The sequence below is a fragment of the Chroicocephalus ridibundus genome, chromosome 5 (genome assembly GCF_963924245.1).
Source record: "Chroicocephalus ridibundus chromosome 5, bChrRid1.1, whole genome shotgun sequence".
Lineage (NCBI taxonomy): Eukaryota > Metazoa > Chordata > Aves > Charadriiformes > Laridae > Chroicocephalus > Chroicocephalus ridibundus.
The window spans coordinates 22,619,444-22,632,995 of NC_086288.1; the positions used below are offsets into that span (position 1 = coordinate 22,619,444).

The 13,552-nt window shown below is 43.9% G+C and overlaps 1 protein-coding gene across 23 annotated transcripts in view; it reads left to right on the forward strand.

Moving 5' to 3' along the window:
* The window catches only part of ADGRL3 (adhesion G protein-coupled receptor L3), a 524,984-nt gene that overhangs the window by 456,597 nt on the left and 54,835 nt on the right, over window positions 1-13,552 (forward strand). For all 23 annotated transcript variants that reach the window (XM_063335276.1, XM_063335273.1, XM_063335277.1 and 20 more), the window contains 4 exons: window positions 3,113-3,322; window positions 3,839-4,059; window positions 11,449-11,515; window positions 12,913-13,004. In XM_063335276.1, coding sequence (XP_063191346.1) covers window positions 3,113-3,322; window positions 3,839-4,059; window positions 11,449-11,515; window positions 12,913-13,004 — 590 coding nt within the window. The remainder of the gene's footprint in view (window positions 1-3,112; window positions 3,323-3,838; window positions 4,060-11,448; window positions 11,516-12,912; window positions 13,005-13,552) is intronic.

Consider the following 13,552-nt stretch of genomic DNA (forward strand, 5'->3'; position numbering starts at 1 on the left):
CCAGGCTCGGAGACTGTGAGCAACTCAGGTATAAAATCCCAGTGTGCTGTTTATCATACTTAACCCTGGAATGCCACGTACCGACTGTGTAAACCAGGTACGTTGCTCCCTTATTTGTCAAGTAGCGATTGGGTGATGGCAAGGATAATCTCATGGCACTGAGGAGCTATTACCATGGTTCCTCCTTTGCCCATACTGTTCTGCTTTGTGGCCTGTGGCGGCACAGTATTTTACAAGTTTCAATCTCCAGTAAAATCAAGTTTCTTGTTGTTGGACTCACTGGTGTAAAAGCTCTGGATGTGCCTGGCCTGGGGGCAGTTGGGACTGCCATGGGAAGGATGGTAGTTCTTACCAACTCCTCTCTGACCCATCAGATCTGCTGTGGCACCTGAAATTGGGGATCCCAAACAGGACAGAGTGCACCCAGCCTTTGAAATCCAGCTTGTTTCTTCTCTTGGACTTTACTAGAAAAGCTACAAATACATATTTTTTTTCCCTGGGGTGTTTTAAAATTGCTCTTGTTCCCAGTTTATTGTTATTATTCCGTTTTGTTTGTTCTTTTGTGAGTTTGTTGAGGGAGGTTGTAATTACGCAGAAGTTGTTTCCCAGCACTCCAGGGATGGATGTTATGTACATAAAATCAGTATTATCATTATGATTAATACTAAAAAGAAGAGTAGTAAGAGCGATAATAATAATACAGCAATGAAGTCTGCGTTTCTTGCTAAGCATGGTGAGCTTCATGGGCAAGCAGCCCTTCCCTGAGGAACACCATGAACCTAGATGGAAGGATCCCTCGCCCGGACCAAAACCACCCCTAGTTCCTGCATTTTGTCTTAGAGTTAGCAGAGTTATGGTTTCATGATAGAGGTACAGGAGCTGAGACCTGTAAGATTCATCTCATGTAGGGGAAGAAGCCCTTGGAGAGCTTTCCCTGTGCCAGGGTAACTTTGTCTTGGGATATATGAACCTGCATCATTGGTAACATCTGGATGGGATGGATGCAGCTGGCCAAAATCTGCCTGGTTTCTTTCTCCTTTCATCCACCTGCATTAGCTGCCTTGCCCGGCTTGTCCAGCCCAAGAGCTCTTGGTCACTTCAGCCTGGGAGGACAATCAGATCAGGTGAGCTGGCGGGATTGTTCAGGGAGATGCTCTCCTGCCGTTCCCCAGCAGCCGCAGATGAAAGAAAGAATGATTTGCAAGGTGCAAGGTTTGCATTAACATTTTTTCACACTGAGTTAAGAGGGATGGATGAGCTGGAATGACACTGAGATAAAGCAATGCGCAGCCGCCAGGAAAATGATGTGTGCTTCATCTTCTCAGTTTTCTTGGTACTGCTGGAGGAGCTGGAATAGGAATTTCTGTCATGTTCTACAGTAAGCACACAATGATTTTTTGCCTCCCTGTTGGAGTTGCGATCCCTAGTTCCTTAGATACTGGAAATACTCAGGAAGAGCTGCAGGAGCTTTTGGGGAAAGGAGCCCTCATCTCTCCACCTCCAAGTCTCCCTGGAAACAAAACTTCCAGCATGGAAGAGATGGAGGGAAAAGTCACTCCCCATCCTCCATTATCATTTGATGCCTATCACTCATACTGATAAAGGCAAAGAGCTGAAAGGTTTGAGTTGTTTCTCATGGGTGCTGACATAGCAAAGTGTATACTAGGAAAGGCCTGACATTTGATGTGGCTTTATCATTGGCAAGCAGGCAAGGAAAATGGATAAATTAATCACCTTTTCCCTCCATCTGTCATAAGCTTTTATCCCCCAGGGAAGAAAATGTTGCCAGTTTGTCCCGGCTTTTTGAAGTGTGACACTATTGTATTTGCCAGCCTACATAATGCCTAAGTCATCAAAATGCCAGAAGCGGAGGGGAACGTGAATACGGCTTATAACACAGACTGGTGGACTACAGAGCAGGGTTTCAGGCCTCTCTGGTCTTTTTAAAAAAAACCCAGAGATTTCCAGCCAATCTTTCCTTCAACTCATTGACTCTAACCACTTAGCCCTGAGCAGCCATCCTGTGACTCACCATGTATTTCTCATTTCTTATTTACATTTTACTAAGTAACGATATCTCTAATTTCACCGCATCTGGTGGAAGCTTGGGGAGTTACGGGCGAGTTTTACAGCCTGAATAAGGAGTAAGGTGGTGGGATACCTTCAGCGTCAGGGTCCCAGCACCCTCCTCCTCTTTCTGGGAGGAAGATGCAGCGTAAACCCAGGAGCAATCCAGCAGTGTTTTATCAGCAGAGCCAGGGCACACCTGTGCTGCCCCTCGCAAGACTTTGTTGTTGTGTCGCCTAACTTTGCCACCGCAATAGCCATGTTTGCATGGCTTTGGGGTAAAACCATGTTACAAGTTCATCACAAGGAATCACTCGTTTTCCAAGCTGTCTTAAAATCACTGTTCTGTTACAGTTTAAAAGTAAATTTGTGTTAAAAGATCTGTCTTTTTTTTTTTTTTCTGGGTAGCATTCTAGGGATCAATCTGGCTTCCCAGGAGTTTTAAAATAGAGCTCCAGGGTTTGAAAAAGAAAAATCAAATTTTATTTCTCCTTCCCCAGTGAAAAAACCTAACCTAAGACATTTAAGTGATCTCTGTCTGTCCAAAGCCTCCAAGCTCCTACGCCTTTGTGAACGTTTAAAGAGAGTCTTTTTTTCCTCTATTGGTAAATGGTTGTAATCTCCTTGGTGTTGGTAGCAGGAAACATTTTTACACTTGAATGACAGTGTTTGATGGTTCTTTATACTATGTATTCACTCCTTTGCCTTGTTTGTGAAAGATGGAGCTGCACGCAAGGCTGGCTATGACATCTCAGTATTTTCAACAACAGCATCGTTGTTCCTAGGATAGTTTGGGGTCTGAGTCTCTTCAGGGCACCTACAGCTTGGCAGAAGCTTTGGAGTCTGTGTTTCAGGTTGCAGGTTTCTTGATGCAGGATTGAAATCTAGGTCCATTTAGTCTTTTTGCTACAGGTCCATTGCGCCACAGCTTGGTCAGCGGATGCAAATATTTGGGGAAGGGTCTCAGACAACCTCACTTTGTGTCTGGGTTGGATTAGAAGTCATGCAGCATAGAACTAATGATTTTTTTTGGTTTTATCTCCAGCACAGCGATGCAGTCCATGACCTGCTCCTGGACTTTATCACGTGGGTTGGCATCCTGCTCTCACTGGTCTGCCTTCTGATCTGCATCTTCACCTTCTGCTTCTTCCGTGGGCTGCAGAGTGACCGCAACACGATTCACAAGAACTTGTGCATCAGCCTCTTTGTGGCAGAACTCCTCTTCCTCATCGGCATCAACCGAACTGACCAGCCGGTAAGAACCAAACCACTTTCTGCTCCTGCCACAGGCTTTCATCTCAGTGCGTATGGGATGTTTGACCGTGCAGTGAGATACATTCCAGCGCTGCCTTAGTTCCGTGCATGTGTCCTCACAGGGTTGGGCCCCGGTTGTTAACTGGGAGTCAAATGCTGATGCCTGCTGTGATTTCAGAGGCATATGTGCATTGTTTGTAAATAACGCACGCGTGGATGTTTAATAAGCAGGTTGTAAAAATGCATTTATACTATGTGCATCTTTATATGTTTATTTTCCAGATTGTGTACATACCTACCTTTGTATCTTCGAATATAATCTGTATATGCAGAGATGTGTCTATTTTAAAATAGTTCACGCACATTTTCCAAGTGAAAAAGAAGTTCTTCCTTTGGGGAGAAGGGAAGATAAGAACTCCCTTATTCTTACTAAACTCGCAGTAAGAGTAATCCAGAGTGTTGCATTAATTCTGCACGGTACAAACACCTTTCCTTGCTCTTTTCAATCCGCACGCAGATTGCCTGTGCCGTCTTTGCTGCCCTCCTGCACTTCTTCTTCCTGGCGGCTTTCACCTGGATGTTCCTGGAGGGGGTGCAGCTCTACATCATGCTGGTGGAGGTTTTCGAGAGCGAACACTCCCGGAGGAAGTACTTCTATTTGGTTGGCTATGGCATGCCTGCACTGATTGTGGCCGTATCAGCAGCGGTGGACTACCGGAGCTACGGCACAGACAAAGTGTGAGTGGGGCTTGGCACTGCTTGGATCTGGTCAGGAGGAATGGGAGTGGGGATGACAAAGGGAAGTGAAGAACCCAGGGACCTGTCAGGCAAAGGAGCCTTATGCAGGGAGAGCTCAGCCAGGAGGCATGCATTGCCTTATCTCTGTGTCTCCAACGCAGTCCGTGATGATACAGGACAAATTCCTCACTATGAAATGGTTTGCAAAGGTATTTTCTTGGGGAAGTCAGTCGGGGAGAATTTTATCACATCATTGCATAACATAAGCAGAGGTGGCTGTCCCAAGTACAGCTTGGTACTGTATCAGCAAGGTCATCCTTCTCTAACCAAAGAGTATTTCTCATGTGGATGATGAAACACAGCTTTCTTCCCCTTTTTTATGTGTTCTATCAAATTAACAGAGCCTGCAAGCAAAATAGGTGGTGACTGTGGAGTGCTCTAGACTCTTCGCAAATCGGAACAGCTACATCATTTATCATTATGAATATTCTTAAATGTTTTCAGTGTTGCTGAAGCTGGTATCAAAGCACAATTTAGATGATCATGCAACACCGTCTAATGGAAAACAAAGGGGAAATCGAGCCTTTGATTTTCTTTGCCAGCTTTGTTACAGTAGCACTAACAATGTGTTTTTATTGACTCTTTTATTATTTTTTTTTTGCTTCCCCTTGTCAGGCTGCCTTTCTCCTGTCATTTTAACTGAGCTAAGGGCTCAATCTGAAGGCATACATAGCAATGAGCTGGTGGCATTTTTAAAGCTCTTTTTTAGCATAGATTGGGTCAGGCCATGATTAACAGTTAATATTCTGTTAAATTCAACTGTAGAATTTTTGCCTGAAACCTTTTTGGTATAGATGAACCTGATTCCTTGCAGAAGTAAATCTGTAGAGCAGTAGAGCTACTCGTGATCCATTACCGTGCCAGCAGGTAGGCTTGGATCCCAGCTGGATATTTGCATCGTGTTCCTCCCATGAGTAGGAGAATAGCAACCTGAATTTGTGTAAGTGTCATACTTTGTGGAAAGGAAATGGCCCCCACAGATAAAGGTAGGAGGGAGTAAGTTTTCAAGGAACTCTACCAATTTATCCAAAGTAGTTTGACCGACTTTGACAGGCCTAGTGGGCTAAGAATAAGTAACACAACAGCTGATTACAGTTTCTGGAGCAGGCTGTTTCCATCAGCTGCCACCTGCTTTCTGCCCCAACAAACTTTTCTGTTCACATCCGCTCTTGAGTGTTTTATAAGCTCCCATTGAATCAAGTATTGAAACATTCTCCCTTGTCCCTTTAGACAATTCTTTTCTTACTGTGGTGTTTCTGTGGAGGACCTATCTCTTCACTGTGGCCTACATGGGGCATGTTGAGTGTCAAACATGTTATAGCCAAAAGACCGTGAGTCCAGCTCCCTGGAAAGCCATCTGTGTCCACACTGGTCTGGTTTGCCATCTGGTGTTCTAGTGGCTGCCTTCCCCGCTGTTCAACCTGTGACTTCTGCAACGTTACTGTTGTAGGGATTTTAGCACCAGAGCAGTCCGTTTGACTTCTCTCTCAACATTTTGGGCTGCCTACCAAGAAAACCCAGCATTGCAACTGGTTTGCGATGAAAGCTATCACCAACTGTGTTCTTTTACAGTGCTCTATAGCTGTTGGGTGTTGAAAATGTCTTACTTCATTCCCTTGTAGTAAAAGGACATCCCTGAGCCCAGGGCATTGCTTTGGATGTGAGACAGCAGTTGATTTGCATCTGCCCTCATCTTTGCAAAGTCCCTCATGATGCTCTGTAGGGACAACCAGAGTACCAGTGTCGGTTGTGGGAGCTGCAGCTGTGCTGCTGCGGCATGCAGCAGGCTGGCTGTAGAGCGTGGGAACATACAGCACCTAACCTCAGCTCCCATAAAGCACCATGGCAGCTCTGCATTGCTGAAACGCTTCCGCTCCTTTTAAATGAATATATGGATCTTTCTGAAGCACAGCAAAATAAAGGTATTCCATGGGATACGCTGGCTTTTCCCAAGAGGCCTTGGATGCTCAAATGTTTCCATGGCATGGGAGGTACAGGCAGAAAGGTTGGCTAAAATTTGCTGAAGGCGAACAACAAAACTTTGCTATCTTTGTGTTGTGGAGGCAGCAGTCCTGTGTCTGTGCCAGTAAAATCTCTCTCCCTCCCCACAGCATAAAGTAGTATTTTTAATGATTAAACATGTATATACAATATTTTACAAATAAATATTTGCAGAGCCTTAAATATTTATTTATAATCTCTAATCCCAGAGTGCACAATTTTATCACATTCTCGTAGTGGAAAATAAAAACCATACAATATGTTTTGTATAACTATCATGCTCCATCTGGTTGATGGATGATGATGTATTTTTCTGTATAATGTTATTAGAAGGGTAGAACTGATTAGAATTTGTAGTGAACTATATGCCAGGCATACATAATTTGATTGCAAGAAGTTGCTTGGTTTTGCCGGGTTTTGTAAAACATCCTCTGGAATATATTACTTGCCTCCCTCCATTATTTATTGCATTTGTTTAAGCAGGACTTATGGAGCTGTTAGTGTTATTTGTTTTTTGCTTGGCATTTGGTGCCACCGTTCATACATCTCAGAATGATTTCTTAGACACCCAGTGTAGGTTTTCTTGATTTCATTTGCCTTTCTAAATCCAACCCTCCTGTAACACATGCCCGGCTTACATAGCCAGGAACAGGCAGTTGTTCCTCTCTCTGTTTCTTTGCTTATCAGTTGGTGCTTGTAATTTTCTGAAGCATTCTATGTCCTAGTATTCATATTGGCATTTTGGAGTAGCTGCCCAGTAAGGATGCCCAGTAAAGATACCCTCTTATACTTAATTATTCCAGGGATAGGAATTTATCCTTTTCCTTTTACCATTTTTTTGTTTAAGAGCAGTTCAAACTACTCATATTAGGAGACTAATTTGTTTTTACAACCAAGCAGCAGCGTAATGATGCCACTAATTCCATTGGTGATTCCGTCCCTTTCAGGCCGGCAGGGACTATTCACGTGAGCAAGCTGAGCCGTGTTTTGCCCTTTCCCCCAGATAAATCAGAAATGTTGCATCTCACCTTGTTCTGATTGTAATTTCTAAAATAAAGGTGAAAAGCAGGAAGCCCCACTGTAGACAGTGTGGTCCCCCAACATTGCCAAGGCGATTCTGGCGATGCTCACCTGAACTTCCAAGTCAACGTTTCTTACGGGCCACGTCTTCTGCTGCAGAGTCTTAGATGGCCACGTCTCAGGTTTTGCTGCAACAAAGAAGATACTGTGATTGCAGTTTTAAAAAGTTACATCATTTGCCTTGTCCTGTGTGTTAACCGAATCCATCCATCTCCTGGCCGAATCTGGTGTTAAGCATTATGGTGGGCAATGCTGCAAAATGCAGAGGGAAAATAGCATTTGCGGTTGTTGTTAGTGTTTGAAAGTAACTTGTGTCTAAAATTCAGTAAAAGCTGGATTAAGACTTTAGCAGCCTCCCTTTGAGAGGACTCACTCAAGTAGCAGGCTGTCCAAAATCGACAGCAAGATTTCCATATTCCCGTATTGTCCTGGGTTTCATATCAATGCCTCTTACGAATCTCAGAGGTAAGCAGCTATACTTTGAATGGTTCAATATATTTTAGAAAATGTACTTGTAGGTATATTTGTCCAGTGGTGATCAAATTCATTGTGACACGAATCTCTGTATTGTTTCTCCTCCCCCCTCCCTCCTTTTGGTATGCTATAAAGCAGGATACACATGGTAAGCAATCCAGCTGTCAGAAAGCAAAATGAAAGCCCAGTGTATGTACACAGCCTCCATCAGCCAGTCGCCGACATTTTATGCATGTTAATGTTGCTGCGAAAATAGCTTCTAACAATACGGTCTGTCTTGGGTGGCTCCACTGAACTTGTTTTATTTTCAGTGCTCGTGCTGGGTGATTGGAGGAGGAAGCGTGAGCAATGTGGACGCTGGACTGCGTTAAGCAGAACCTATCTTGCGCCCTTGAAAGGCACGTCTTGTGCATACATATCCCGTTACTGCACCCAGACAAGGAGCCTGTAGAGCCACATGAAACAAACCGCTGATCTCCCATGAACAACATGAGATGTTTAGGGCTCTTCAAATTTTATGGTCCAATGGCAGCTAATGATTGTTTATTGGTTATATTTAATGCACACCAGGGATAGTTTAGTATTTGATTTCTCCTCATGCGGAAAATAGAGTAAACTCTTTGTAGTCTTTATTACTTGGGAAAAGCGTTAGGTGAATATAGCGACTTGTCACTGTGGAAGAGGAGGAAATTAAAAAGTAAAGGAAAGCAGCACCACGGAGCTCGTTACGAGCACTGAATACGCTGGTGTGACTCTTGAAAGAAGCAATGGGGTTTTGAGCAGCGTTCCCCGCTTCCGCAGACTTCCAGATAATCCGCTCTGCCTTGTACTGAGCCCTGAAGCAGCTCGTTTGCTTAATGGCAGCGGAGTCTAAACTTGTAATGTGGCGAGTCCGTGTTCACCGTGCAGCTGCGCATGGGGGGTCAGAAGTAACTCAGCAGCCCAAGATTAGCAGCTTTGGGAAGTGAGTTGCCTGATTGCTTCCTTGTTTTGAGGAGCTCATTTATGCAGCTCATTGTGCGTGTGGGTTTTTGTCTTTTAAGGGAAGAAAAGCTCAGTGTGGTACTTGTCTGATTAGCAATTTACAGCTCCTCAATGCAATTGGCGGGATGCCTGTGTTTTGATGTTTTGGTCTTAATTTGCATTTTTAATGAGGTATGACTTAAACAGGTTCAAAGTTGCATCTCTTCCTGATGACCACAAAAAAAGGGCTTTTTAAAGTCCCTCTGTGGATTAGAGGCAGTCTTGCAGCTTTCCGTTTAGTCGCCCGAGACTGAGTGTCATACATGGCTTTGTAGAAAGCCGATTTTTCTATTCAAACAAATAGAAAGTGACATCACGTTCTTTAAAGCGTGCAGAGAGGCAAAAAAAGCCTTCCCTGGTTTTAACAAGCTGTACACTTGCTTAGATGAAGCCATCTCTCGTTGGAAGGGGACCCTTTTGCTCCATGCCTGGCCCCTGCTTCTCCTGAGGTCAGGACCTGGCTCCTCGGCTGTTTCCCATCCGCAGCATCCATCTCTTGTCACTAAATTGTGCTCCACAACTGAAGAGACAGATTTTTTAGGGGAACAGGGTGGAAAATTTCATCCATTTGGCTGGCTGGAAAGGAAACCAGTTGCTGTGTGCTTCTTTGCTCAGCCCAGCAGGACTTTTCCCTCGTGCCGTATTTCAGCTTTCGCTGATTTTCCCCGTGTCCCAATCTATATGCATTCAAAACCAGCTGCATCGGATACAACCATATGGCTGGCCATCGTGCTTTAAGGAGTAAAGAGAGGGTTTATGTCTTTCCTCTTCCCTGGGCTTTCCAGGAGCTGGCTAGCTCTTTGTGCTGAAGGAAAATCAAGTTGCTTGGCAATTAAAATACACTGTGCTCCCACTACTCCTGTGCAGCAGGGGCTGGGGGATGTTTTGAATGTTAAACTGTTTTGGTTTTTTTTTCAATTAAAAAAAAAAACAAAACCAACCCTCTGAGTCCTCTCCCACACACCAGCGCTCTTATTATCCGTAGAAAAAAGTTGTGGGGCTGCGTATTCCCTGATTTATATGTGGCAGCTGAGGCATAAGCACTACCTTTTTCCTATGGGATGGGGTAGGTTTGAAATGCTGTGTGATGTGTGAGCTGCGGCTATGCAGATGTCTTTTTTTCAGGGATGGTTGGAAGGACTTTTTACAGGGACTTCATTATCCTTGAAACCTCTATTCCTCTGTCAAATCTAGTTGCAATTGTGCGACATTTCAGACGTTATTATGGGTGATACACAGATGTCATGATCGCATAAACCCTTTCCTGTAGGAAATCAGACTCAAATAGTTTCTAGTCACTTGTGTTGTTCCATTACCAGCTGCATCTAAATCACCTTGAACTTCAGCAGCCGCAGAGGAAACAAGATTTCCCTGCAATCGCTCTGAAAGCTTCTGTTTGCCTCTCGCATTAAGATTTTGATGCTGTCACATGAAGATTTTGGATGAACAGCTGCAGAGGCAGTTCAGGAGTGACCGTCATGGAACTGACGGTATTTTAATTTGTGACAAATAGCGGTACAGTCATATATATATATGTTGAAACACCTTCAACGTTGACGAGACCTGAAATTTATATGGTCAGGGAGGGAAGTGAGAAGCTTTATCTACATCTTTGAATTTATTCGTATCTTGGCTTCTCCCAGGCATAGAGGTTCAGGGCATGTTTTATTCTCTCAGCAGGCAGCTCCTGCTAATCTCTTCCACGGGACTGCTGGCACGGACCTTTCTGCCTGTTGCAGAGTCCATTGAAAGAGAAAAAACATTCAGCATGCGCACTAGAGCTGTCACTCGTGAGAACTGCTTTCTCTTCCACCAGGATAAATTCATATATACAGTTCCTGTCGCATGCCTAATTATGAAATTCCATTGGATGTTTAGTATAAGAGTGGTTTTATGCTTTCTTAGTCCTCTGTGTATTAACGGAGCTGTGATTTGCAGCGTTGCAAACACGACAAGATATTATTATTTTAAACATCGTGCAAAACTTTCTTGGAATTTATATTCGTCTGTCTTGTAACCAGTCACTTCCATTTTATCTTCCTGTCGCCTGGAATGAACTAGGAATGGAAATGTAATTTCCCAGGGGCCTTAAAAAATGTGGGGAGTATTAAATGCGGTTGAAATTAAGCGATTAATAATTTAGTTTTAGGCCATGAATCAACTTCATGTGATAGCGAAGACCATATGCAACCCTTGAAACATTAGTGGAAACAAAACACTCCGGAGGTTCAGGGAAATAAAACCCTCTAAAGGGGAAGTTGCTGAACCTAATTAAACCTCAGCCTTCTGTTATCCAAATTGTGCTTCCTATTTGCACCAAATTTGCTCTGATCTGCTTGCCGGAGAAATGTCATCTCGCCTGACAGTTGACAGACAGCTTGTGTTGTGTCAGAGCCGGAGAGGGAAGAGGAGCTTAAAGCAAAGAAAAAGCTCCATGGATGCTCATCGGACCCCTTCCTTAAAAAACCCCACAGTTTTAAGGTTTTTTCCCGACAGATGCAGAAATCCTTAGTAACTAGGCCTTGTGCCATTTTCTCCCTGCTTCCTCCAGAGGTAATTATCTTACTCCATCAATAGCGCTGTCAGAAATTGGACACATAATTCAGCATTTAAATGAACAAGCAATGTAATATTTCCTGTCTCCCACCGGCGTGTTTTGCAGCTCACATTCTTCTCTGTCACTCGCTCAGTCTTGATGTATGTCCTGGGTGCAGTCCTTGAATGCCTTCTCTCCCCTGTGTTTCATTACAGATGTTGGCTCCGACTTGACACCTACTTCATTTGGAGCTTTATAGGACCGGCGACCTTGATAATTATGGTAAGAACTCCTAATTAACTACCCCATCTCTCAGGTCAAGAAATAAAACTTTTGCTGTCCCTTTACTCTTTATCTTTAATTTACACAGATTAATTTGAGAAAGGCATGTTCTTCTTTGACCCCACCTGGCACAAGCAATTAGACCCTCATTATGAGAGGCTCTTGGCATTACAAAATAGTTGATCAAAATGGGCCAGGGAGCTTTGGAACAGGCACCTGCAGAGTTTGGTTTCTACCACTGGACATTTAGAAGTGACAAACTCTATTTTGATGCCCCTGATCGCCCCCCACCCCTTCTTTTGAATTCCAGACCGAAGCTTTGCACCGATCATGCAAAAAAAGGGAATTATGGGGTGGGGGGAATGAAATGAAGTCCAAACTGGAAGAAAGATTTGATGGGGGATTTTCCTCCCTGGCAGAAGTTGAAGGTTGTGTGACTTCACAGTTAGCACGTTGCCAGCGTATCAGCTAACACAGCAACAAGGTAGAGAACCCAACTTTGGAGGCAGCTGGAGTTCTCTTGTACTTTAATCGCTACAATATGGCTTAAATAAACCATCCTTTGTTTTGAATAGACTACAGTTTGGCTAACGCAGCAAACCAGGCGCTCTCACTTCAATGCAGACATTGTCCCTGCTTCTCCTGCTTCTCCTGCAACTGGGGGTCGTTTCAGCAGCCTTCCACATCAGGGAGGCAGCCACACCACCAGCTACAACTGCTGGGTTTTTTCCCCCTTAAGTAATTCATTCATAAAAAGATATCTTCCCTTTTTGATTATGTCTCAAACCCTGGCCTGGGCTTCTGGGGGGAACTCCTTTCCCGGAATTGGCAGCCTTGAAACACCATTGGATCTTTTATGCAACAAACCAAACTCTTTTTCCTTTTTATTTTTCAACTTTGTATTATGCTGAGCATTTTCTGCAGTCCTGATTTCCCTGCCCATCTCCCCCGTTACACCGTATTTAAAAGATACATTCACAGAAAAAGATGCTTTTTTGCTTCATTACAATGGAGCTGTCTAAGCAAGGTGCTTGGTATGACTTTTCACAACTGATCTCTCAGACACCGAACAGTCATTACAGTAAATATTTTCAGTTTTCCATAATGCCATTTGAAGTAGAGTTGATGTTGGAACCAGCCCCGTATCAGTAACATACGCAGCGCTACAGCTTTGGTAGCGCCGTGGCATCACCAATCCTGCAGTCTACAGGCCAGCACGCCTTATAAAATACTTGGCAATTTTCTGTGACCCAGTCGCTATAAAACTGTAGCGAGAGCTAATTTCCTACAGCAACTCATCTGCTACAGAGAAGCAGCTGACTTGACTTTCTCCCCATCACGTTGTGCCGTGTCACGTAACCCTTTTTTTTTTTTTTCTTCTTTCCCCCACTTTGCAGCTTAATGTCATCTTCCTTGGGATCGCTCTCTATAAAATGTTCCATCATACTGCCATACTGAAACCTGAATCTGGATGTCTTGACAATATCAAGTAAGTGATTAGTTTTTTTTCTTTCTCTCTGCCTGTTTCTGTCTTCCGCCGTTTGTGCCCCATTCCTCTCTGAGGAGCATACAGGGGAACCAACTCTGCCAGCAGCAGTAATAACCAGGGGCAATATGTTGGGTTATGGCACTGCAGAGTGGTTTCTGATGGGTACCAAAAAATGGCTGATGATGAAGCACTGTCTTTATCGGGATTTGGTTGCCAGCGGTGGTATTTTCCATTCGATTTTGTGTGAAAGAAGCAAAGTTGCATTTGCTGTCCTTGAAGCAGGTAACCTCCTAGTCCCTTCACGTAAAAGGAAATCATGCCCGATAATTACTGGCTAATTATTGCAGTCTCTACAGGGAAGGTGTTGAAATTGTTGATCATTACTATTTTCCTGTGCTCTGAGGGTGGCAGCCTTACTTCTTTTCTGTTTGTTTTGGCCCCTGACAGATTTAATGACCCAAATTCTCCCCAGAATCTGATTAGTTTCAGCAAAGTTACCAGGAGCTTACCTGGGGGTGCCCACATCAGAGGATGTGCGTGCCAGCCAA